The 26050-nt window shown below is 38.0% G+C and overlaps 1 protein-coding gene across 2 annotated transcripts; it reads left to right on the forward strand.

Moving 5' to 3' along the window:
• Positions 1–2028: 2028 nt before the first annotated feature.
• Positions 2029–26013, forward strand: rbm10 (RNA binding motif protein 10). Of its 2 annotated transcripts, none has more exons than XM_079400915.1 (23): positions 2029–2105; positions 2605–2678; positions 6561–7089; positions 7281–7469; positions 8573–8642; positions 11293–11366; positions 13026–13112; positions 13905–13965; positions 14062–14220; positions 14957–15117; positions 15197–15294; positions 15473–15560; positions 16349–16541; positions 16623–16708; positions 16828–16915; positions 20751–20842; positions 21294–21476; positions 21599–21754; positions 22401–22463; positions 23315–23491; positions 24403–24468; positions 24614–24702; positions 24846–26013. In XM_079400915.1, exons 2-23 carry the CDS (start codon positions 2662–2664, stop codon positions 24919–24921), a joined length of 2802 nt encoding a protein of 933 aa, XP_079257041.1. In that variant the 5' UTR covers positions 2029–2105; positions 2605–2661; the 3' UTR covers positions 24922–26013. The 2 variants fall into 2 exon arrangements, with proteins under 2 accessions (XP_079257041.1, XP_079257042.1); XM_079400916.1 differs by having other exon boundaries at positions 24849–26011.
• Positions 26014–26050: the final 37 nt, after the last annotated feature.

Genomic DNA, 26050 nt, shown 5'->3' on the forward strand with positions numbered 1-26050 from the left:
CTTCAGAGGGGCTAAAAAAAAAGCATTGACAATACAATTTTGCACACCAAGTAATCACTTGTTCAAACGAAGTAACTACTAAGTATGCAATTTTGTTGTATACTGCACATTTTGGGAAATGCATGTTGTATGTCTTCAGTAGTTGGCATACAAAATATTGCATACTACTCAAGAGTATATGAACATAGCCAAATGATTGTGGTGTTTCAGTCCTCCAAGTCCATACTTTAGTATTGAATGCTGTGAAACTCAACACAAGGGGGCGCATGTGAGCTCTCCTGGAATTTGAGATAATAAATGGGACACCTTACAGCAGAGCTGCCCAACCCTGTTTCTAGAGATGAACCTACCTGCAGAGTTCAGTTCCAGCCCTGCTCCAGCTGTCTGTAATCAAGTGCTCCTGAAGATCATAATTAGCTGGTCCAGGTGTTTCTGGTCAGAATTGGAGCGGTCCCTGCATCCCAATGTGCATACTATCCACCCTATCTGCCCTAAATAGTATTGAAAATTACTAATATCACACAGAATTTAGAATGGATAGTGTGCACATTGGGTCGCAGGCTGGGATTTGCGGTAAGGTATAGTGGCCTGTCCAAAAACCCTCACTTGCAGTCTTTGCACTTGTCTACTCACATGACTTATTTCCTGTATTTGGTCCAAGCGTTCAAATGGGCATGAAGACCATGTGTGTGTAGAACAGTGGTCTCAAACTCAGTTCCTGGAGGGCCACAGCTCTGCAGAGTTTAACTCCAACCAGCTCCAGCTCACACCTGCTTGGAAGTTTCTAGTAATCCTGAAGGCCTTGATTGATTAGCTATTGATTAGCTGGATCAGGTGTGTTTGATTAGGGTTGGAGCTAAACTGTAGAGCTGTAAGCCCTAAACACACTGCACGATTATCGGCTGTCCCAGACCAAAGACTGGCATCCTGAAGCAATCGTGGCGATTTCTGATTGGCCACGATTGTTTCATGATGCAAATCTTTCATCTGGGACAGCCGATAATCGTGCAGTGTGTTTAGGGCTTTATTTAGTGGGACACACTTATAACATAGTGTTGCAAAACTGCAAGTAATCATATTTTTATTTATACATTTTGTACATGTACTTTGCACTTTAATATAAACTTATTTTCAGTAGTACCTATATATATATATATATATATAGGTACTACTGAAAATAATACAAATAATTTGTGCTTATATATTATATATTAGCACAATTTATTTGTGTTTCTTCTAATTATATGACATAAATCAGTTGCAAATCATCTGCAGTCTGGACCAATAAAATGTGCACTTTATGATTTACTAGCAGTTTATGGCCTGGTTTCACAGACAGGTCTTAGCTTAAGCCAGGACTAGTCCATAGTTCAATTAGGATTTTAAAGTAATTGCCTTAGAAACACACATTACTGGTGTGCATCTTGAGACAAAACAAGGGCACTGACATGTTTTAAGATCAATCAGTACAAGTTTCTTTCAGTTAAAACAGTTCAGACTTACATTTTAGTCGGGGAGTAGGCTTAAGCCTTGTCTGTGAAACCGGGGGCATTAAAGACTGGGTTGTGATTCTTTTATTTATCTTTTCATTGTGTAGTTTGTAAGTCAGTGTAGGATCAGTTGTGTTCAGCAGTTCAAAGCAATTGAGTGACTTTTTCAGATTTTTTTTTCGTTTAGCAGGAGATTATGTAACCTTAACAGACCAATATGTTGGCGTCTTAAAGTTAAGAGCACGTCTTTATGACTGTGTAAAAGAAAAAGCATTGAAATATATCATAGCACTTGATCTGTCAAGAAGAATAGTGGGCATTGTATTAGTATTGTGAATAGTACTGTGTCCAAACCTTTTTTGGGATTTTTGCATTTTATTGTATGCAATTTAACAAAATTGTGCATCAGTTGCCTGCAGTGTAGAACATGTTTACTACTAGTAATGGTTGTCTTACCTAATACACATTTCTATGCGTTTGCATGCCAGTGTGTTTTCAGCCAATCAGCTGGAGAGCTGTGTCCCCGCCTCCCGGACCGAGGCCATCTTACACGGAGCTCTGCTGGAGATACACTGTATCAGTTTCAACGCTTGTGACGCTGCTGGTGCAACAGAGGTAAGTGTCATTATTATGCGATTAAAATACTGTTTTTTAAAAGTTGTGCGTATGTGGATGTTTGTCACGGTGTTCTGTGGGCGGCTCGTGCTCTCTGAACTGATTCTAAGCTGTCACGCGCGCAGCCACTGTTTTCCAGATGCTATTTATTGGGGCACACAGGGATACAACTTTCATTGACGGTTGTTGTGTATGTATTTAGATATATTTTTCTATAGATTAGTGTCAGGCTCAGTTTAGCATCTGCAGGACTGAACAACTACTGGATATCATATCTGACCGCGCATTTTGCACCCTTTTTTTAGTTTTTCCAAATGGCGTTTAAGAAATGATATGCAAATGAGTTTTTGGCTTGGACCAATCCATTGCATTACGTACAGCTCACGCTACTTTCCGTCCTACCCTTGCATAAAAAAGATCAGTTGAAGTCAAGTAAAAAATCTCTTTGTTATATGCTTTTTTTCATTAATGTATTGGTAAATGCATATTTTGTCAACAGTTGTAAATGAAGCAGGCAGAGAAAGAAGTGGGCGTTTCTGTGGACTTGCACTGAAGCATGGATTATGAGAGGAGGTAGGTCAAGAGTCCATCAGCCTGCAGTGTTACCTTCTCTTTTTAATATCAATTTGCATTTAACCGCTGGATGGATTTTTGCATAAATATTTTGACCTTATTACATAACTTCATGCTGAATGGGTAAATGGCAAATAACCAACATCTTTTAAATGTACTAAAGATTTTAGGTGTGTAACTATATGCAGAAAAGTATTTAAAGGGATCATGACTTTTTTTTTTTTATTTATATATATATATATATATATATATATATGTGTGTTCTTTGAGGTTTACTTATAATGTTAATAAAGTTTTTTTTTTGCACAAAAAACAAATAAAAATGTGGAAACATGATTATTTTAAACCCTCAATCTGACCATCTGTCTAAAATGACCTGTTTTAAGGGGCGGGTCCTTTAAGGCTTCTCAGTAGTCGGCCACTGTTATGATTGGTTAACTTCATTGCATAGGAAACCGTATCAACGCCCCCTCGCTATTGCATGTGAGTGTTTTTGACAACATGATAAAAAAAGCATGATAAAATAATTTATTTACGGTTCGCGATGTGGAGATCTAGTCTAGTACCACTTCATCTAATTATTTTTTATAAAAAAAATTCTTTCTGACACTCTGATCAATCCTCTGACACGATCCAGGATGCCATTAAAAATAAACTAGGGCTAATAAAACATGCTATTAAATGTGGTGCTTTCAGATAGAGCAGCATTTACTACACAGAGCCGTCGTTCACTGAGAAGCTCTGCAAACAGCTATCATTATCGCGAACAATTTCGTCGATTTCATAATTGTACGATTATATTGTCTGCGATGTGTTTTTATATTGCGTAGCTTGTCAGAGAACTATGGCTCTGTGTAGTAAATGCTGCTCCATCTGAAAGCAGGTGATGGAGATCAGTGATGGGCAGTAGTACTAGTTTAACTAAATTTCTCAATAGCGTGCTGGTAGCGTCGCTGCTTTCTGAATCAAATAGCTTTTCAGTAGCGAAGCTCTATTTTTGATAAAGTAGCGCGGTAACGTCAACAATAGCTAAATTTTCCAAAGCATTTCTGAAACTCAAGCTCAAATCAGAAATATAACAGCTAAGGATCTTGGATCAGTAAGTGACGCCACCACCCTAAACCTCGTAACGCCATTGGCTCCTCAAACTGTCAGTCAAACCTCATTATTCCTCCCGCCTCTCTCGTCAATGAAGTGCGGCGTGCAGTTTAGAGCATCTCAGCTTGTTTGCAGTCCGAAGGTAAATAAAGAACTGTTGATTGAATAAGTACAGCGTTTTCTTTACTCAAGAAACATTATATTTATAAAGGCTAACGTTTTTTTGTTTTTAAGGAGCAGAGAAGAAGAGTGTCTTATCATTTTGTTGTCGAGTCACAGCCAAATATCTTGGGCGAATCATGTCAATAATTTATAATGTGATATTTTGGCCAAATAACAGAAAAAAACTGAGTGCCCACATAGCGATAGAAAACTGTATAACCTGCAAGTTCATGAAAACGTAATGCGATGCACATACTGCCTCTGATGTGGCGGTAATGATGGGAAAAAAACATTCGCTGGTCAAAAACTTTGTATTTGAACTTGATTTTAATATAATGACACATGCAACGATGCAAATAAACTTAGCCTATTTGTATAGAGATATACATTTATATGGTAACACTATGCAATAAGATGTATATTAACTAACATGAATGAACAATGGGGACAATACATGTATTACAGCAGCCTATTTATTAATCTTTGTTAATGTTAGTTAAGGAAAATACAGTTGTTCTTTGGTAGTTCGCATTAGTTCACAGTGCATTAACTAATTTATTAGTTAATAATAAATTAGTTTATTCTTAGTTCATGTTAACTATTGAACCTTATTGTTAAGTGTTACCCTTTGTATAAATGTATCTGTATATAATAAAGCCACAATACCAACTACCACTAGGAGGTTTCCGGCCTACAGCAAACATTTATTTTGCTTATGTCACAATATAAGGTAAATCTGGCCCTGTATATGATACTACGGTGGCCGAGAGAGCTCAACGCGCTGCAAATAGAAAAAACGCCTGCAAATTAAGAAAACAACTTCCTCAATTTTACAACGTACACGCTGCAAATGCTCACAACACAACCAAACAAAGAAACGCACTGCAAATAAAATGTATTTGGTTGTATTCTGAGCATTTGCACCACCTGCAGATGTTTTCTTGATTTTGCTGGTGCTTTTTCTATTTTCATGTGTTCTCTGAAGTTGCAGCGCGTTGAGCTCTCTCGGCCACCATATGATACTGATTTTGTTTTTGACAAATTGGTTTGTAACAGTGGTTGTATACACAATTAATCTGAACTATTATGCCGGTCTATCTGCTTGACTGACAGTTTTATTGATCACTGAGAGAGCATTGACTTGGTATGATGTTGGTTCAATATAATTTATTTATTTATTTTTTTTAAATAGCTTAGATATAGTAAACTACTTTTGTCATGTTACTGTAGCTTAGCTTGCTACATTTCCCAGGGCTGTAGCTTTAGTGTAGTGAAGCTTCAGTTAATGAAGAGTAACATTTAGCTTAGCTCACTACATTTTCCAAGTAGCTTGCCCAACACTGATGGAGATTTACTACTAATCACAGAACCGACTTTACTGATGAGATGCACATGACAATCGCATTTGATTGTGCAGCCCTAAAATAAACTATCCACTTGTTCCTTTTGCTGGGATCCTTCTGATATCTGTACAAAGATGCGAACGAGCTGTTGAAACCAAACGCAAAAACAAATTGCAAGATATTTAAATGGTACAAAGACCTCTTATATGCCAAAAGATCAAGACAAATTTGATTTCTCATGTCATGACCGCTTTAAGTTCCTGCAGCTGATCACACTTGTTTTTTTTTAAGTTTACCTAAATAGTCCTTCTGTGTAGTAGATGGATTTACAAATATGGGGAAGCACAAGTATTCCATGTTGTCTTTGCGTTAATAAGATGCCATAAAACTGCATCTATAACAACTAAGAAGTAGACGGATGTTGATTTAAAATGGGTTTTAGATTAAATGCCACTTCCCACTGCAGGATGCTGCTGTCACTGCTTAGTTTAAATATATTTTATCACCCACACAGACAGTACATGAATGCATATGCTTGGTTCTTCGCTGGAGCCAGATTGTTGATTGTACTCACCCTCAGATCATTTAAGATTGAGATGAGTTTGTTTCTTCATGGGAACAGATTTAGAGTAATTTATCATTACATCACTTGTTCACCAGTGGATCCTCTGCAGTGAATGGGTGCCGTCAGAATGAGAGTTTAAACAGCTGATAAAACATCACAGTAATCCACACCACTCCAGTCCATCAGTTAACATCTTAAGTAAAAACCTGTGTATTTGTACGAAACGAATCCATCATTAAGGCATTTTAATTGTATACATTTGCTTCTGGCCAAAAACTCCATAACACTTCATCCAGTGAAAATGTCCATCCTGTTTTGTCCTTCGCATATCAATATCCACCAATATATTTATTTAGGACAATTTTCACTTGTAAACGGTGCTTGACCTATGCTTATTTCTCTCCTGATTTAGACGAGATGTCTTTTTCACTGGAGAACGCAATGTTGTATTTTAGTCAAAAGCAATGGTTTAAACTTAAAAATATCTTAATATAGTGATGTTTTTATCAGCTGTTTAGACTCTCGTTCTGACGGCACCCATTCACTGCAGACCATCCATTAGTGAGCAAGTGATGTAATGCTAAATTTCTCCAAATCTGTTCCAATGAAGAAACGTATACATCTTGGATAGCCTGAGGATGAGTAAATTTTCAGTGAATTGAGTGAACTTTTTTTTTTTTTTTTTTTAAATCTTTCTCTTTCATTGTGTCATAGGGGCGGTCGTGGTGACCGCATGGGTCGCTATGGGAAAGAGTGTGATGATCATGACTACAGGGACATGGACTATCGCGGCTATGGGCAAGAAAATAGACTGAATAGCAGCTTGACAAATGTAAGACAGCATGAGCCTGATAGTAGTTTTGAAGCCGTGACAGACTTTGCCTCAGGTCATTTCTCGAATAACCGACCCGGATTCAGACAAAAGAGAAATCATGGATCCGAAAACAGCCAACTTGGAAAAAGTCTCCTTCAAAGTCCCCCAAATGAGCATATCCACTCAAGATACCAGCAGGATGATAAGGATTATGAGTTTGACCCAGAGATTAATGCACACAGGAGCGATATGCAGACATTTAGATCAGGACAGAAGCTCTATCTGGATGAACAAGCCCCAGAAGAAGGGGAAGAAAATGAGGACAACACCTGGGGCAGAGTTAGAGGGCGGCACAACTCTCAGGGCGAATACAGTGCAGAATGGAGAGCTGAGGAAGACAAACATATCAGACATTCTGCACACAAACAAGTTAGTACATTTATCTCTCTAGAACGGGTTGTTTTCTGTGAATCATGAGCATACAGTCATTCAATCTTAATTTCCTTTACTTGCCTTATATTGTTTACTGTATAAACATTTTAGCATATCTAAACATTTCTCTTTGTTATTAAGAACTTGAGAAGAGTAAGCGATCTAGGATGACTGTCTTTCTGATTTAGGGGTTTCCTGACCAATCCCAACCAACTCGGGACAAAATAAGAGATGGAAGCTTTCATCGTGCTCTGGAAATGAGCCATGAGGAGCCAGAACCCCGTGACCAGGACTACAGGTCTGATACAGAGCAGGTCCAAAAACCCAGCAACATTGTCATGCTCCGAATGCTCCCACCAAATGCCACTGTTAACGAGGTTTGTCTTACTTTTATTTCTTGATATGAATACAGTAACCATTTCAGTAAATGTCTGTGGCATTCTGTTACAACAGAAAACAAAACTAAAATAGAACTGCATTTACTTCGCAATAGACATCTGTGTGGGAGTTGGTGTTTGTTTGCACTAGAGACTTACATTGTACATAGTCAATATTTTTTAAAAACAGTGTGATAAATTGACATTTTTTGGTGTAATACAAATCATGCTACAAATTACAGGATTTAAAGGAACAGTTCAGCCAAAAAAAAAAAAAAAATTCTGAAAATTTAATCAGCCTTAGGCCATCCAAGATGATGATGAGTTTGTTTCTTCATTGGCTCAGATTTGGAGAAATGTAGCATTCCATCACTTGCTCTGCAATGGATCCTCTGAAGTGAATGGGTGCCGTCAGAATGAGTCCAAACAGCTGATAAAAACATCACAATAATCCACACCACTCCAGTCCATCAATTAACATCTTGTGAAGTGAAAAGCTGCATGTTTGTAAGAAACAAATACATCAAGACATTTTAACTTCAAACCATTGCTAAAATGCACGTCCTCAAAAGTCACCTTTTCTGAATCAGGAGAGAAATATGCACAGATCGAGCACCATTCATAAGTGAAAGCAGTCCAAAACAGTTCTAAACTAATGTCAATGGATGTTGATGTGAAAGGAGAAAAAAATGTGACAGAAGCTTCTGGCCAAAATATGAGTCCATAATCCATAATAACACATTCCAGTTAAAATGCCTTAATGATGAATTTGTTTTTTATAAACATGCAGTTTTCACTTCACAAGATGTTAATTGATGGACTGGAGTGGTGTGGATTATTGTGATGTTTTTATCAGCTGTTTGGACTCTCATTCTGACGGCACCCATTCACTGCAGAGCATCCATTGATGTACAAGTGATGCAATGCTACATTTCTCCAAATCTGTTCTGATGAAGAAACAAACTCTCTACATCCTGAATGGTCTGAGGGTGAGTAAAGTTTCAGTAAATTTCAGCCATTATCATACTCATTTTGCCCAAATATTTTATTTGAGGTCCTGCTATGAGGTTTGGTGTAGTTAAGCGCTGGTGTTTGATCTTTAGATTCGGGCTCGACTGCAGGAGCAAGGGATCCAGCCCAGAGAGGTTCGCCTCATGAGGAACAAGTCTTCAGGTAAGAAAGCTCTACTAAGGGTACCCCAGACTGACCTCCTAGTCTCTCTTCCACTGCCTTTTATAACAAGCCTTGTCTCACTCTTGCGTCTGCCTAGTTCAGTGTGTTATTTCAGTACAGCCTCTCTCTTTTTTTCTCACTTCCCTCCTGGTGTAGTTGAGTTGAGTAAAGATGCTGTTTAGTACTGGTGCTTTGAAACCTTCAGGTGTATGTTTTTTAACTCCCAGCCATCACTGATTATTTCCTGTTCTCTATTGTGTTACTGTTTTCTTACCACACCCCTTGTCAGACTATTCTTAACCAGACAACATTCACATAAACACTCCCGATACATCCACAAGCATGGGAATAATGGAAACATGTACACTGCACACAAGCACAAACACAACTACTCCCAAGTGCCAAGCTTGTTTCACATGTCCTGTCAGCCTTATACCTCATCTCACTTTGATTGCTCTTGTCCTGAAGTCTGGGGAAGATCTTGCACCTTACATTGTGTAAGTATTTTGCAATAGCTGTGTTGAGAAGACAAGTGTGGCTGATCTTTACGTGAGCAATTTCTGGCTTTTTTGATGGGTTTTGGAATTTTGTGTCCTCAGCTAAAAGGGTGGACAAAATAATGTAAACACCATTTAAAAGACTTTGTTTCTTTCAGGTCATTTAATCGCACAGCTTCAAAGATGAGTCAATTAATTAGTTTTAAGAGTAAGAGATGCTTTGAGGATTCATCTTTGGTCTGTGTTCTAATGGATTTACATTTGAAGAAGCCAAAGAATGACATTTAAATCTGTCTTTTAGGAAACTCTTAATTGTTCCTAATCAATAAAAGAATAGCTAAATCATGGGAATCATTATGTCTGATGACTGTAATACATAGTTTATTAGGGCCGTCAAGCACATTATATACCCCCAATTAATCACACTTCAATTTGGGCTAAGAAATTACCCCCAAAATATCATTTAAAGTCATATATAATATCACTGCGCCTGCTGCACCCATGGTACGGCAGCAAAGTTCCTTGATTATTACGCCGGACCGAGACACTGTGTGTGTATTTATATATACATAAAAGTTTTTGTTTACATAATGCGTGTGTGTGTGTATATTTATTATTTTCGATAAATTATTTGACAGCACAAATATCATTTACGGGCATATAACTGCATTCTCATAGGCTACGCCATGAAGTCATTCATCGTCCTGTCGTCTGCATCTTAAATCAACTACTCTAGTTACATAACGGGATCAGTGCCACCTAAGGGGAAAACACTGTTCCCATATCCTGTGGTGAAAACGCCTGCAGCGATACAACTGAGAATGACTTCTTAAACAGCAGGATGAGGTCAAACACCTTCCATGATGTTGTTAATTACCAGATGTAAATGTCATTGTAAAAAATCTTCTGAACGAGATGTTCTGCAAAATCCTGTACACCTCAAATAAGAGCAAGATTCTCTTCTTGAATGGTGCTGTTCCCCGCACGGTTGTGGACTTGTGTGACCGCATCCTAAGGACTGAAGCTGTTTGAAGGCAAACCGTGTAAATAGATCCTTGATAATGATGTATTACCAGGTGTTTCCTTTATTTTTTCCACCCCATTTATGTGTCAGTGGCATGGAAGTATTATGGTAGAAGTTCAGGGAAAACTATTGACTTAAGGCATGTGGAATAGCTGTTGAACACAGTTTAAAGATTAGTCAGTTTAATTTGAATTAAAATGGTTATGGTCCAAATGTAATGTCTTTTTTTTTTTAGCAATTAGATTTTATTTTTTTTGCAGTATGACTGCTTGGAATGCCTATTTCTAAGAGCTTTATTCTTAATCCAGTGTGAGCAGATTGGCCAGACATCTTTGTTTAAACACAGTCCACAGGCCCACAGGTATCGGCCTGTACTGTACAGACGGTTGTGATTTCAGACAAGTTTAAACCTATAGTCAAAATGAGATTAGAGGTATTATTAATTAGACTTGTATGCAAATTTCGTTAATCGGGGAGCGTCGAAACGTTTTAAAAACAAGAATCACAAATGATGTTTATGTTGGATGGTTTTGTGTGTGTGTGTTAAATTTAAATTGATCACAAGTGACAGTAAAAAAAAAAAATAATCTATTTCATGTAAATGTTGTTCTTTTGGACTTTCTATTTATCAAAGAATCTTGAGAAAAATGTACCATGATTTCCACAAAAATATTAATCAGCACAGCATAATAAATGTTTCTTGAGCAGCAAATCAGCATAAAATGATTTCTGAAGAATCATATGACACTGAAGACTGGAGTAATGATGCTAAAAAATCAGCTTTGCATTTTGAAATGCTGTTTTTAAATTGTAATATTCTGAACGGTAGTATATATAGTTCTCAGATGTTAGGTTTTGTTGGTGAAGCATCAGACATCTAATAGTTTCTTGCAATTGTCTTGTGCAATTAATGTTAAATTGACTGGTGTAAATAGCAGAGGGACAAAAAATTCCAACCGTTATAGCTGTTTAAAGGCAACAGTGTGATGATTGGTTAGAATACAGCTATATCTCTTTCTACCATCTCTCTCTCTTTATTTCTCTCTCTCTCTCTCGATATGAAAACACTAACCCCTCACTGCGTTGTTGTTGTTCTGTCATTGTGGCCCGGCGACGGCTGTGTCTCCAGGTCAGAGCAGAGGATTCGCCTTCGTCGAGTTTAATCACTTGCAGGAGGCCAGCCGCTGGATGGAGACCAACCAGGTCACTTCACACTGCACACACGCATACACACTACAAGTCCACACGTGTATGGATATAATATACCCTTTACGCCTGGATTCCTTATGATTTCACAGATTTCGCCATCTCTTAAGAATGAGGTCTGTCGGTTGTCCGTCTAGCACAAGTATCGAACACTGCTACTAGTTGGGTATTTTCTGGAAATGCCCAAGTTCAATATAAATTCAGCAGCGTTCCCCTGAAAGCTCAGTTTGTGTGTGCTATCATCTCCCTTTTTCAGTCATCTGCCACAGTGTCTCTTGGCAGCCGTAAGATCCTAGCGTGAGACCTGCCCTATATTTTGTCTCTAGTTGAATCCACATGGCTTTGAAACGTGTTCCAAAACAGCATGAAAATTTGGTGTTCCACTAATGTATCATCTAATTAATTATTACCAGTGAGTCCATAGATTAGCTGACCTCTATACTGAATATCAGTTTACATGATAGCTAGGAATAAGTTATTAATAATGTGATACAATGGCAGACATATGTATGTTTGTTATGGTACACTTATTACAGCATCATTCCCCTCAAAATACCTGAAGTAAACCTCCTTGCTGAAGTGCTGGAGAGCATCAGGTCCACATCGCAGCTTATTCTGACTAAGAACCGCCGGCTTAGACAGGAAGAGTAAACCACAAGTTTGTTTTTGTGCTGATGATGCCACAATAATAGACCGTGTGGAATATAATCTGATCTAAATAATGATGCCTTTGTTTCCACATACAATTGTACAGAAAACTGTAGACTTTGACCAGAAGTCTTCACAGACGTAATAAGCACTAATTATTTCACATATAAAACCATGTGAAATGAACATGGATATGTAGTGTTCTTGCTGCTAATGGCCTTGCAGATTTGGTCTTATCCAATGATTTTTTTGTTCACAAACCAACCCGATATATTGAGGTCTTATGAAGTGAAACAATCAGCGTGTGCAAGAAACTAAATTATTATTAACATCATTATTATCTGTAATCCAGAGCCTCAGACAGATGGTCCAGAGTGATTTGTTCACAAACATATTCTTCTGAACTGGTTCTTTTTAGAGATTTCAGCTAAAAATCTTCTTCTTGAAAAAAAACGTCACCTACATCTTAGATGGCCTGAGGGTGAGTAAAGTAGCTATTTTTCATTTTTGGGTGAATTATCTCTTTAATGCTAGTGTGAAGTACAGATTGAATGAGGGAAGTTGTCGTTTGTTTTTAAGCATTGAGCTCCTCGAGGAATTATGTTGGCGCAGGTTTAATAATACATTCAGGTCTTTATTCTACATGCCCTGTCATCGCTGTATGAGTTTGCTTTCGTGAAACCTCTGTCTTGATGTTTTATTTGTGGCTTAATGTGGGTTTCAAGGTTGGGCAGGAGTGAGCGTGACATGTTTTTGTTCCCCTGAATGGGGGAGGTTGAGGCTTCTGGCCGGAGAGGGTGTCCGCACACACTCTCTCACACGCAGGCCGGCGCGTCTTTCTGAGTCCTCTCAAGCTGATGGTGATATCTGTCTTCCTCTCTCTCTTTTATCCAGTCTTCTCCTCCCCTCTTGTGTGAGATGAGGTCTCAAGTGTGCCAATTCCACCCTGAAAATGATATTTACCTCTTTTATTCTTTTGTCCCTTCTCTTCCTGTGTCTCACTTTCAGAGACTGCTCACTATATTGGGACAGCGTGTGTCTATGCACTACAGTGACCCAAAGCCCCGTGCTAATGAAGACTGGCTCTGCAATAAGGTAACTTTCATAATGTTCGTTATTTCAGCTTAATTAGTTTTGAGTTCATTTAAAAAATGAAAATTCTGTCATTTACCATGTTGTTCCAAACCCATATGGAGATATTTTTATTGAAACATGAAAGATTTTTGTCCCTAAACTTTCAAAAAGTTCATAAAGACTAGTTATAAAATTAATCCATATTAATTGAGCGGTTTAATCCAAGACTTCTGAAGAGACCATTTCTTAGCTATATAAAGTTTCCATTTCAATAAAATACGACCGCATACAGCACGCCGGCATTAAAAATCTTTATGAACAAACGTGTCACCCTCGCTTTGGGAGTTCGAATCGGATATGTGTGTCTAGACGTAGGTCGGATGTCCAGATATCGGCTATGTATCTGATTTAAAACCACATTTGGAAACGGCTCAGATCGGATACAAAAAAATCTGATCGCGTGTGGATTTTTGTGTTTACACGTGTGCATCAAATTCAGATCTGTGTCAGATGTGAGCAAAAGATCAGATTTTTTCTGCCAGTGTAAACGCAGCCTCTGTTAGAAACAAAGTTATTCAAAAGACTTGGATTAAGCTGCTCGATTTACATGGATTACTTTTATGATTTTGAAGCATCAAAGTTTTGGTGGAATGGAGTTTCAGTGGAGGGGCAACAAAAAATATCTTAATTTTTGTTTAAAATATTAATAAAAAAAAGTCTTGTGGATTTGGAATGACATAAGGGGAAAAAACAAAATATCGGCTATTTATGTAAACAAAATGTTTTTTCCCAAACATCTGTTTTGATGGACAGTGTGGAGTACAGAACTTCAAACGAAGAGAAAAGTGCTTCAAATGCGGAGTTCCAAAATCAGGTGTGAATTCAAATTAATTTGTTGAGGTTATTTGTGACAGCATGGCAAAAACATGAATATAAATGTATGTTTGTGCATATGGCCCTTTGTTTTCAGAGGCTGAGTTGAAACTGCCTCTGGTGCCAAAGAGTTTACCTCTGGGGCAATTAAAGGACTCAGCTCAGGGTTTACTGCCCCTTCCTGCCATATACCAGACAGCAGCTCCACTTATCAGCTTAAGTTCCTCGTCCCCGGCTGTCGAGGTGGCCAATGACAGTAAGTTATACACACATTTACAGGGATAGTTCACCCCAAAATTTAAATTTGCTGCTAATTTACTTGGGCGCCGTGATTTTGCCAAGTATCTTTTGTTGATCCTGGATCAACGTTACAGTCCAAAAATCTAGATTTAACACAATCCCTACCCCTAAACCTAACCCTACTCATTCAGCGCTCCAGTTACTCCAGCGGTCACTGAACTGAGGAAAGCGTTCGACTCAGACCGAAGACCAATGAGCCGGATGTGTGAACTGTGCAAATGAAAGTTTTAATGGTTTTTCGTGGTTTATGTAGAAAGATGAGCTAACAAAGACCAGTTTATTCACTTTATATGCTTTAGACAAGTAAAACACCTGCTTTTTAGATCATTATTGGGTGCTTTGGGTATACATGACGTCATTGAGTGCTTATCGTAAATGAATCAATGTTTTGGACTAGTTGATTAAAACAAAAAGAGTAGAATTTCCCCATTGCCCGAGACTGCACAGATCATTTTTCTTCATAAGACCTTGTTATATCATCAGAAGCCATAGGTATTAATTTAGTGTCTGACTCTCAAAGTGACGGTAGCCATTGAATTGCATTTTATGAATCACCAAGGTTTCAGCTGAAAATCTTCTTCACTATTCTGCTGAAGAAAAAAAGGATGGTCTGGGGGTGAGTTTTTGGGTGAACTATGCCTTTAAATCTTTTATCTGGGGTAATACACTGTATTCACATCTATCCTCTTCAGCTTTGATTTTGAGAAATCTGGGACCCCATACAACGCTGGAGGCCATTTTGTCTGCTCTGGCCCCGTTTGCTTCTCTCTCACCTTCAAATGTACGGCTCATCAAAGACAAACAGACGCAGCTCAACCGAGGGTTTGCTTTCCTGCAGCTCACTACTATTGTAGTAAGACGATGACACCACTTCTGTTAGCGCTGTATCGTGGCTACAAAGCATATGTTTAAGACTAATATGTGTGTTTTAGGAGGCTTCACAGCTGCTTCAGATCCTCCAGTCCCTACAGCCTCCTCTCTCTATCGATGGAAAGCTCATTTCTGTGGAGTTTGCCAAGGGCTCCAAACGGTATGAGTTCATGATGTTCTGATACTGATCCTGCAGCGTAAGGCTGACGTCATAGTTGTGTAATAGGAAAATGCAGTGAAGCCACACATGTGAGAGAATATTTACAGAACACCTTATTACTGTAATAATGCTTATATGAATGGGGTAGAGTTTTATGAGCTCTCTCTCTGTCTCTCAGTGATGTTTTTCTGACAGATGGGAATCGAGTGAGTGTGGCGACAGTAGCGAGTACAGCTATAGCTGCAGCTCAGTGGGCCGTCACTCAGGTACCCACAACACTGGGAAATTAGGCTTAATACTAATTTGGATGACAAATTAACTTTAGGATGTTGAATGGTTTAAAATGAAAGGGCACACAATGTTTAAATGTGGCAGCAGACTAAATTAATGTAATTTTATTCTGCTTCTGTACCACATTTGTCTACCTGAAGATGTTTTTGGGCTGTGACTGTTACTAGTTAAAAACAACTGGGGAAAAAATGTGATATGGACCTGTTATATTCAAACTTGGTTCTATTTCATCTTAACCAATAATTAAAAAAAACTGATTGTTTGTTGAATATTACCATGATACTGTACTAGCCATTTCAAGTAGTGATGCACTGATTTTATTATAATTGTTTTAAGAAAACACTGAAACCAAAATATAAGTTTCAATTTGCCAAATTCTGAAAATGGGTTTCATAATGAATGATTTAATTACATGTATTTAATAATCAACACTCAAGTACAAACTGAGTTGTTTAGAAACATTTAAATTGCACATAAGGCAGTTTTAATATCAACTTTTTCATGATATAATTAGATCGTTTCTACATATTTATTGTTGAGAAATAAACATCTTAATGTGGCGGTAATATAAATTTGTCATGTCATTAAATAGTGAAGACGGGTAAAGTAAAAATTTGTGCTGTCAAGCGATTAATCGCATCCAAAATAAGTTTTTGTTCACATAATAAATATACACCGTACACACACACATATATTGTGTATATATAAATATGCACACAGTATAAACTCCTGTTGAGATGGTGACCACTGGTTATTGTTCCAGACGGCCCAGCTCTCGGCAGCAGCTCAGAGCGGGGATATGGGTGTGCACCAGCAGGGGGCGGCAGCAGCTGTGTTTGGGCAGGCGGCCCTGCAGGTTCTCAGTGCAGAGGCGCAAGCCTTTAAAGGGCCAGTGTCTGCGCTACTGACCAGCCACACAACATTAGGTGCTCCTGACGGAGGAACATCCGCTACAGGTATAACCACAGCTCACGTACATCTGCTGTCAGCAGACGAGTCTTGTATTGCAGTAAGTGTGAATGTGTATGTGATCACAGGGGAAACGGGTGCTACCTCCATATTGGCGCTTGTAGCATCCCAGAGCCAACTTGTCACCACTACAACCCCCACGCAAGCCCATCAGGTAGTGTTCTATTATTCCTGTTCATTCAGAAGTTTATTTGCTTTGTTACTATTAAGTTTAAAGCTTTTGCTTATCTGAAGCACTAATTGTCGTTCTTTATACTGTGTGTGTGTTTAAAGGCCCCGGTGGAAATCATTGGGAAACCTCAGCCTGCTACCCCAAACCAGCCTGCCACACCTGGAACCGCTCTGGAGTGCCAGCAGTACCGTAAGCAAACCACCCACCCGTTCAAACCTGTAACACCTTCGTTCATCTTCAGAACACAAATTAAGATATTGTTGATGAAATCCGAGAGCTCTCTGACCCTCCATAGACATCAACACAACTACTACGTTCAAGGCCCAGAAAGGTAGGAAGGACGTCGTTAAAATAGTCCATGTGACATCAGTAGATCAACCATAACTTTATGAAGCTGCGAGAGTAGTTTTTGTGTGCAAAGAAACAAAAATAACTTTATTCGATTTGGGTTCCGAATAGGGTTGGGAATCGAAATTCGATTCCAATTCCAGAATACTTAAGGTCATAAATCGGATACTTGTTGTAAAATTAATTAAAATTCTGCCTATCGATTCCTGTGTGCGATCTGCCAAGATCTTGCTCTGTAATCCAAGCGCTCCAAAGTTTGGCTACACTTGCGATCAGAAGCCGAAAAAGCCAAGTAATATTTGTGATAAACATTTTGCAAGAGAGGGGTCACCACCAACATGACAAAGCAGTTTAATTTAACAGATCGTTAAAGATCACAAACACGATTCAAACACCAACGTGCTATTCCTAAATTACAATGATTCGTCCGTTTCATTCCTCAACCTTTGATGTGTGCGATCCCTTCGTTGTGGGTCGTCCCGGCAGCGTACGATCACAGCAGTGTCATTTGAACATCTGTGTTCGCGCTGCCGCTGACCTAAAGAGAGCAGCTGTCATGTACAGGTCCTTTTCAAAAAATTAGCATATTGTGATAAAGTTCATTATTTTCTGTAATGTACTGATAAACATTAGACTTTCATATATTTTAGATTCATTACAACACAACTGAAGTAGTTCAAGCCTTTTATTGTTTTAATATTGATGATTTTGGCATACAGCTCATGAAAACCCAAAATTCCTATCTCAAAAAATTAGCATATCATGAAAAGGTTCTCTAAACGAGCTATTAACCTAATCATCTGAATCAACTAATTAACTCTAAACACCTGCAAAAGATTCCTGAGGCTTTTAAAAACTCCCAGCCTGGTTCATTACTCAAAACCGCAATCATGGGTAAGACTGCCGACCTGGCTGCTGTCCAGAAGGCCATCATTGACACCCTCAAGCAAGAGGGTAAGACACAGAAAGAAATTTCTGAACGAATAGGCTGTTCCCAGAGTGCTGTATCAAGGCACCTCAGTGGGAAGTCTGTGGGAAGGAAAAAGTGTGGCAGAAAACGCAGCACAACGAGAAGAGGTGACCGGACCCTGAGGAAGATTGTGGAGAAGGACCGATTCCAGACCTTGGGGGACCTGCGGAAGCAGTGGACTGAGTCTGGAGTAGAAACATCCAGAGCCACCGTGTACAGGCGTGTGCAGGAAATGGGCTACAGGTGCCGCATTCCCCAGGTCAAGCCACTTTTGAACCAGAAACAGCGGCAGAAGCGCCTGACCTGGGCTACAGAGAAGCAGCACTGGACTGTTGCTCAGTGGTCCAAAGTACTTTTTTCGGATGAAAGCAAATTTTGCATGTCATTCGGAAATCAAGGTGCCAGAGTCTGGAGGAAGACTGGGGAGAGGGAAATGCCAAAATGCCTGAAGTCCAGTGTCAAGTACCCACAGTCAGTGATGCTGGTGTTGGTCCACTGTGTTTTATCAAGGGCAGGGTCAATGCAGCTAGCTATCAGGAGATTTTGGAGCACTTCATGCTTCCATCTGCTGAAAAGCTTTATGGAGATGAAGATTTCATTTTTCAGCACGACCTGGCACCTGCTCACAGTGCCAAAACCACTGGTAAATGGTTTACTGACCATGGTATTACTGTGCTCAATTGGCCTGCCAACTCTCCTGACCTGAACCCCATAGAGAATCTGTGGGATATTATGAAGAGAAAGTTGAGAGACGCAAGACCCAACACTCTGGATGAGCTTAAGGCCGCTATCGAAGCATCCTGGGCCTCCATAACACCTCAGCAGTGCCACAGGCTGATTGCCTCCATGCCACGCCGCATTGAAGCAGTCATTTCTGCAAAAGGATTCCCGACCAAGTATTGAGTGCATAACTGAACATAATTATTTGAAGGTTGACTTTTTTTGTATTAAAAACACTTTTCTTTTATTGGTCGGATAAATATGCTAATTTTTTGAGATAGCAATTTTGGGTTTTCATGAGCTGTATGCCAAAATCATCAATATTAAAACAATAAAAGGCTTGAACTACTTCAGTTGTGTGTAATGAATCTAAAATATATGAAAGTCTAATGTTTATCAGTACATTACAGAAAATAATGAACTTTATCACAATATGCTAATTTTTTGAAAAGGACCTGTATATGAATGAAGCAGCTTCAGTCTTTTCAACCACACATCGTTATTTCTCTTACAAACATTAATATAATCTCAGAAGTACTGGAATAAAAGTTTATAGTTCGGATATAAACTCTGTAGCGTTCGAAACAGAGCAAATCACATTTTTAAAGTAATTTGATACTTCAAATAAAGATTTAGCAGTTCCATTGTTACCCCAATAGGGGGCTGTTAAAATGTGTTTATCTTTGAATCATTCAAGAGATTCGTTATAATAAAACGAGTAAATCAGAGTGAATCAGAATCGTGAGAACTACAATTTATCTAGAATCATGCAGCTCTATTTTGCACATGAACGGCTCTTAAACGAGTCCAGTTTTTAGGTAGCCTGTTGATTTTTGTTCATGGTATTCAGCTGCAACTAAATGTTTTGCAAAAAGAGATGCACAATAAATATGTTTGATATCATTTTTAATCCCATTGGAATCGATATTGATATAATTCAAACGATACCCGACACTAGTTCCAAAGATGAATGAACGTCTTACGAGTTTGGAACGACATGAGGGTGAGTAATTAATGATAGAGTTTTCATTTTGGGTTAAACATTTATTTGACCAAAAATGCACATTAACTAGAAAAAGAATGTGAACTAGTGTTAATTCTGTCGGCTATCTTTTATTTTAATCTTAGTCCTCTGTCAAATGTCTTTTTTTGTCTTTAAACAAAAAGAGGCTAGGTTGACTTAATATAATAGTCAAGTTTTAGTAAAACCTGGGAATTTTAGTCTAGTTTTTTTTATTGAATAAAACTTCACATTTTCATCCTGCATAATGGTTAAACTGATAATATAATTATTTTGCTCGATTTATCACGATTACTGATCATGATTGCAATAATTCTGATATAATTTCTCAAATGACAACAGTTTCATCTAAAAGCATGCATACGGTTTATTTGATCTAATTTCCTCATTTATTGTATTATCATAAATATAAACACTCCTTATATTAAAAAACTGGTAAAAATCTAAATCGTCTCTCAAAAGCTAAACGGCGACATTCCTAATATTAATTCCAATTATACTAATGTCTTTATCAAAACAACAAAAAACAATTTGTTTTGTGGCACAGAGGGGCATAAGTGCATTTATTCAACAACCTTATAGACCTATCGTAAACCTTATAGATCCATGGATTTGGATTTATTACAGTTTGTCACTGAGAAGGTTTGATGGATTTAGTCACACCAAACAGCGTAAAAATATGGCCGTGTGAAGGAACACGTACTGACTGCATTACACTTTCATTTGATCAACTTAGTTCATTTAGATCAAGTACAATGTGTTTGTCTATATTTGTGACTTTTGATGAAGATCGATGACATTTCATGACCAGTTAATGCAGAAAATCAACCAGACCCAGTGGGTTCACATACTTTTTCTAGCCATTTAATTTAGCGTTGTTGTTTTTAAGCTGACCTGATGGATTCCTGTGCATATTTGGTTTCATATGAATAAGGTGCATCAGTTGTATTTCCTCTTCCCTGCAGCGGATCCTGACGTGTCCACGTACCAGTACGATGAGGGCTCTGGTTATTACTACGACCCTCTTACAGGCCTCTACTATGACCCAAATTCACAGGTGATTAGCTTGCTCAGGAGTCTTTAGCCCTATTCGGATGGGACTAGTTTTCTAAACTACATTTGAGTTCTGATTCTTATAACCTGATTATTATTATTAGTTTATTTTTTATTTTATTTTTTTCAAAGTATGTCTTTGAAACACCAATTTCTCTAACGAACCCCTGGAAAACTAGTCCCGTCCGAATAGGGCTTTTGATTGTTTTTGAGCAAGTATCCAATCCTGTTACTGGAGGGTCAATGTCCTGAAGTATTCAACTTCAACATACAGTGCCCTCCAGAAGTATTGGAACAGTAAAGACAAAAGACACCCGTAAATTTAAGAAATCTTGGCCTTTGTCTTTATTTAATGACCAGTCTGTCATGCTTGTTAATGAGTAACTAACCAAAGCTTTTTATACAAGCTCACTGATACTGATATGTTGCTGTTTGCTTTTGTGATCTACTTCTAGTACTACTATAATCCCCATACGCAGCAGTACATGTACTGGGATGGGGAAAGACACACGTATGTTCCTGCCCCGTCACAGACGTCCGATGACACCACAGACGCAGGAGCGATCTCTGACCTTACAGGTGCTCCCAACAGCAGCAAGGACAAGAAGGACAAGCCCAAGAATAAGACGGCACAGCAGGTACAGCCTCAGACTGCTGCTGTCAGAAATCAGAAACCAGGTGTACCAATAGAGTGTGAGGTTTTGAGATGATGTGATTTCAATTCAGTATCTCTTCCTGTTGTGTTTGTACTTTTCTTCAGATCGCCAAAGACATGGAGCGGTGGGCCAAAAGCCTGAACAGGCAGAAGGAGAACGGGCGAGTGGGCACTAACTCTCGACTGATGGCACAGGGGAGACCCGATGACAGACGGGAATCTGCCAGCGCCGACGCAGGCTACGCCGTCCTGGAGATGAAGGTTGGGTTTTTACACGTCTGATTTAATGCCAGGCTTCTTCATTTATATAACTGCTAGTGGTTGAACGGATCGTAGTTGATCTGAATACGACCGACCTCATTTTATTTGTAACATTGTTCTGTTGTGTTTATCTCTGCTTGTAATTAGTATTTTTACTGGCTGTTAACCCCCGTTCACACCAAGGACGATAACTATAAAGATATAGTTCTAAAAATCGTTCTCAATATTAAAGAATAGCGTCCACACCACAACTATAACGATAAAGGCACAGAGAAACGATATTGTTGGAATCACTTCCAGAACGATTTTTCCAGCTGATGAACGATACAAACATTGACAGCCAATCAGAATCCATCCTGCTATAAGGAGCTCGAGAATTTAAAGGGACAGGCGCACGTGCGCGTAGAATAAACAGACGATATCGTCCGCTGGTGTGGATGCTAATATCGTTATCTTAATAGTTATTATTCTTGGTGTGAACGGGGCTTAAGAGTTTTTGCTGTGGTATCGAAGAAGTACTTTGAAATATTTTTTTATTTTCTTGCTAATCCGAAAAACGATCCAATCCATGGCTCATCCGAACCGTGAGATTTGTGATCTGTTGAACCACTAATAACTGATGGTGTTTTTTCTTCCCTCTTCACAGGGTGCCTTGCTGGAGAGACCTCAGATTCTGATGGAGCAGATCAAACATCGTGAAGAAAGAGAGGTGTGTTTTGTCTTCCTTTTTCACTTTTGTTCTGTTTTTGCTTTGTGTTCATTGTTCTGTTATGGTATGGTGTTTGGTTCTTGTTTTTTTTTTTTAGCTTTTTAATTTTGTTTGACTTTGTTCATTATTATTTCAAGTTTTTAACATGTACAAAGCAAAATATTTGAACAGAGCAAATATCCATTTTTTTATTATTATTATTGTTACCTTATGTTATGGTGTTTGATTTTCATTTTATTTTGGATTGTTTCTCATCTTAGGTTACATTATATTTTTTATGTTGAATTTTTGTTTTGTTACAGTATGGCTGTTTGTTTTTGTTTTTTTGCCTTTTTTTTTTATATTTGACTTTTTTTAACATACAAAGCGAGGAAGAGAGCAACCTCAGGTTCTGATGTAACATCAAACATCCAGAAGAAAGACAAGGTTTTGTTTTTTTTAGTCTGGTCTGGTTTGGTTTTATTACCTAATGTTATGATTTTTGGTTTTAATTTAATTATGCTTTTTGTTTCATCTTTCTTTTCTGGTTTTATTTGTTGAATTTCCTTTGTTTTGTTACATTATGGCCTTTTTGTTTTTGTTTTTTACGTTTTAACATTATATACAAAGCAGTAAATATATAGCAACAATAATTTAACACAAGCAAAGCTGAGACAGGGCTTGTTTTTTACTTGCATTTAATTTCTTTGACTTGTTTCATGTGTTTGTGTTGTTTCTATTTTGTGCATTTTACCATGCGGCTCACCGCTTGCATCTTCTATGTTGTACTCTGTTAGAAAAACCTTTTCTATTATTGGCACTGCAGTGTTATAAAAATAATGTTTCTGTCTGCTGGTCTTGTCTCTCGGCAGAGTCCTCCTCAGGGTCTGGTGGCAGGATACAGTGGAGAGACAGACAGTGAGGAGGAGGCCGGAGAGAGAGAGGAGAGGCTGACAGACTGGTCTAAATTGGCTTGTCTGCTGTGCAGGAGACAGTTCCCCAGTAAAGAGGCTCTGATCAGACATCAGCAGCTCTCTGAGCTACACCGGGTGAGTCATGCACGTCACACGATGCCTTGATATCTGCCAACATGAGCCACGTCACTTCTGATAGACCTTGTGTAGAAATTTGTGTGACGCTCCTTGATCATTTACAATTTTCCACAGCCCAAGTCTGGAGTTTTTGTCTACTAAATTGCTTGGAAAGATATATTTTTGCAGTGTTTCATCAACAGAAGAATCCAAAATCACATTATATAACAGCACAACCCACTGAATAGATGTATATCTATCCTCACAGCCTTGCTTTTATTCTAGTATATTGTTCTTTATGAACTTTTATAGATTTAAGTTTTGGAAAAAATAAGTTAAATGAATAAAAATGAGTCTCAAGTAATCAGTGTTATTACTGTTAACTAAAACCAAGTCTATTAAAAACCTTGTAAATTAATTAAAGATTAAATATTAATATTAGATGAAAAACATAATTGAATTTAAATAAAAAATAAATAAATAAATGCCTTGGCAACTTGCTGAAATGTGTAAGATTAAGCCTGAAATAAAAATGAATATAATATTTTTTAAGACAAAAAGTAATTTCTAAAGCACATATTAATGTTACAAAAACATAACTAAAATGAAAACGGCAATATATAAAAATAAAGCTAAATCATGTTAATGATAATATATAAAAGTACTAAAATAACATTGACAATAACTAGACCAACTGTATTAGCTTTGCATACAGCACAGGGATTCCTCAGCCCAAATGCAGAATAACAACACTTGTGCTAAATTGTTCACACTCTCTGATTTTTGTAAATTTTGTCTCATTTTGGTTATATTTTTAGAGGCACAAATTATAATTGGGGCTGCAGTAACTAACCATAGTTCTCTTAATGTCAAATAAATAGAATAATCCAGTATATTCACATTGTTGATTTTTATTTATCAATGTTCAGCAAAATCTGGAGCAGAGGAGAGCCGGACAGGCTCAGTCAGAGACACAAGAGCGATCAGAAACGGAGGTAAATACTGCCTTCACCTTGTTCTGAAAGCCCTGATTACAGTTCCTCTGATATCTAACCACCATTTCAAAATATAACTGGCATTTCTTTCTCTTGCTTTTACACTTTTGAAGTATTGACCTCTGGGTGGCGCTGTTTGTTTTAGCTGAAATACAGGGACCGGGCAGCAGAAAGAAGAGAAAAAGGAGCTGTCCCACAAGCACCAGATGCAAAAAAGAGGAGATTCAGCCCCGTGTAAGTTAAACAAGTCAAGTCATGCGTCATATATACTGTCTGTTAAACGCATAGCTGTCACAGACATATAGTAATACCATGATATCTGGGGGTGTACTGTGGTAATAATACCATGTCTTCTTTTTGCTCTTGCTCATGGTCAGCAGTGGCGTGGGATCTCTGATGCTTCCTGGAAGGATGGAAAAAGGCTTTTTCACTCAGAAGCTGCCAGTGGAATAACGTCGGCCTTTGGACTTCTTTCAGTGCTAAACGAAATGCCTCGTGAACAGTTTTTAATCGTGGTACAGGACACGTGCACAGTGCAGTTAAAAGACCGTCATCAGGATGAGAATGATGTGCAAATGTGCAGATTTTTATATAAAATGTATATTACTTTGTGGGATTCAAGTTGATTTAAAGAAAAACCCTCAGGACTCTGAGACATAAAAAGGAGCTCCTATTGATAGCACACTGTTACTGTAAACACAGTCCAACTATGTGACATTCATGGACTTTAGCCCATTGTCGGCTTCCCAGAAAGCAATTTGTGAATATTTATAGAGGGCATGAATTTATGAAACATTTTGCCTTTCTGGGAAGCTGTGAAAATGATGTCAGGATGGAAAACTGGGATAATTCAGAAACGATTTCTTTTTATTCCTAATCTTTTTGTCCCTTTTAAGTATGATTTGAATAACAGCCATCAAGGGCCCTGAGGAGAAGCTTTGCTAGTAAGTGTGCTATGCATTTGCATGTCTTGTATGACATGAGTCTATGCAGAAATGACAGACAGCAGCTGTCTGTTGACTTGCACAGTAGATTAGATTTTAGTGATTATCTTGATGAAAAGGCACAGCAGATGATTATTGTTTACCTATATACATTTTTATTAACGTGATTTGCAGTGTATGTGTATCATATGACTTAGACTATATAAACTGTATAAGATTATATAAGCTGGCATATATTTTTTTTTATGTGAATTTAAGGTGGACTGAGTGAATTCGTGAGTATATGTCCTTATGAGCACTAAGTGCCGTTATTTTTTTTTTTTGTCGTTTATGCAGAGATAAAAATCATGTAAATGATTTTCAGATTTTAATTTTGTTTAAATGTCATCAGAAAAGGCAGAAATCCCATTTTGGTTGATAAGTTGCTAATCATTTTTCATTAGGAACTATTTATTAAACACAATTTTTCCTTCATTATTTTATGTGAATATAGAACATACTGTATGAAAATTGAGAATGTGACCAGTTGAAAGGATTTCAGAGGATTTTTTTTTTACATTCATGGCTAAATGCAATAAAAGAATGTCACAAAACCTGTCAGGAACGTGTCTGGGTCTTATTTCCCCAAATCAAAATCA

This window comes from Barbus barbus (genome assembly GCF_936440315.1).
Source record: "Barbus barbus genome assembly, chromosome: 40".
Lineage (NCBI taxonomy): Eukaryota > Metazoa > Chordata > Actinopteri > Cypriniformes > Cyprinidae > Barbus > Barbus barbus.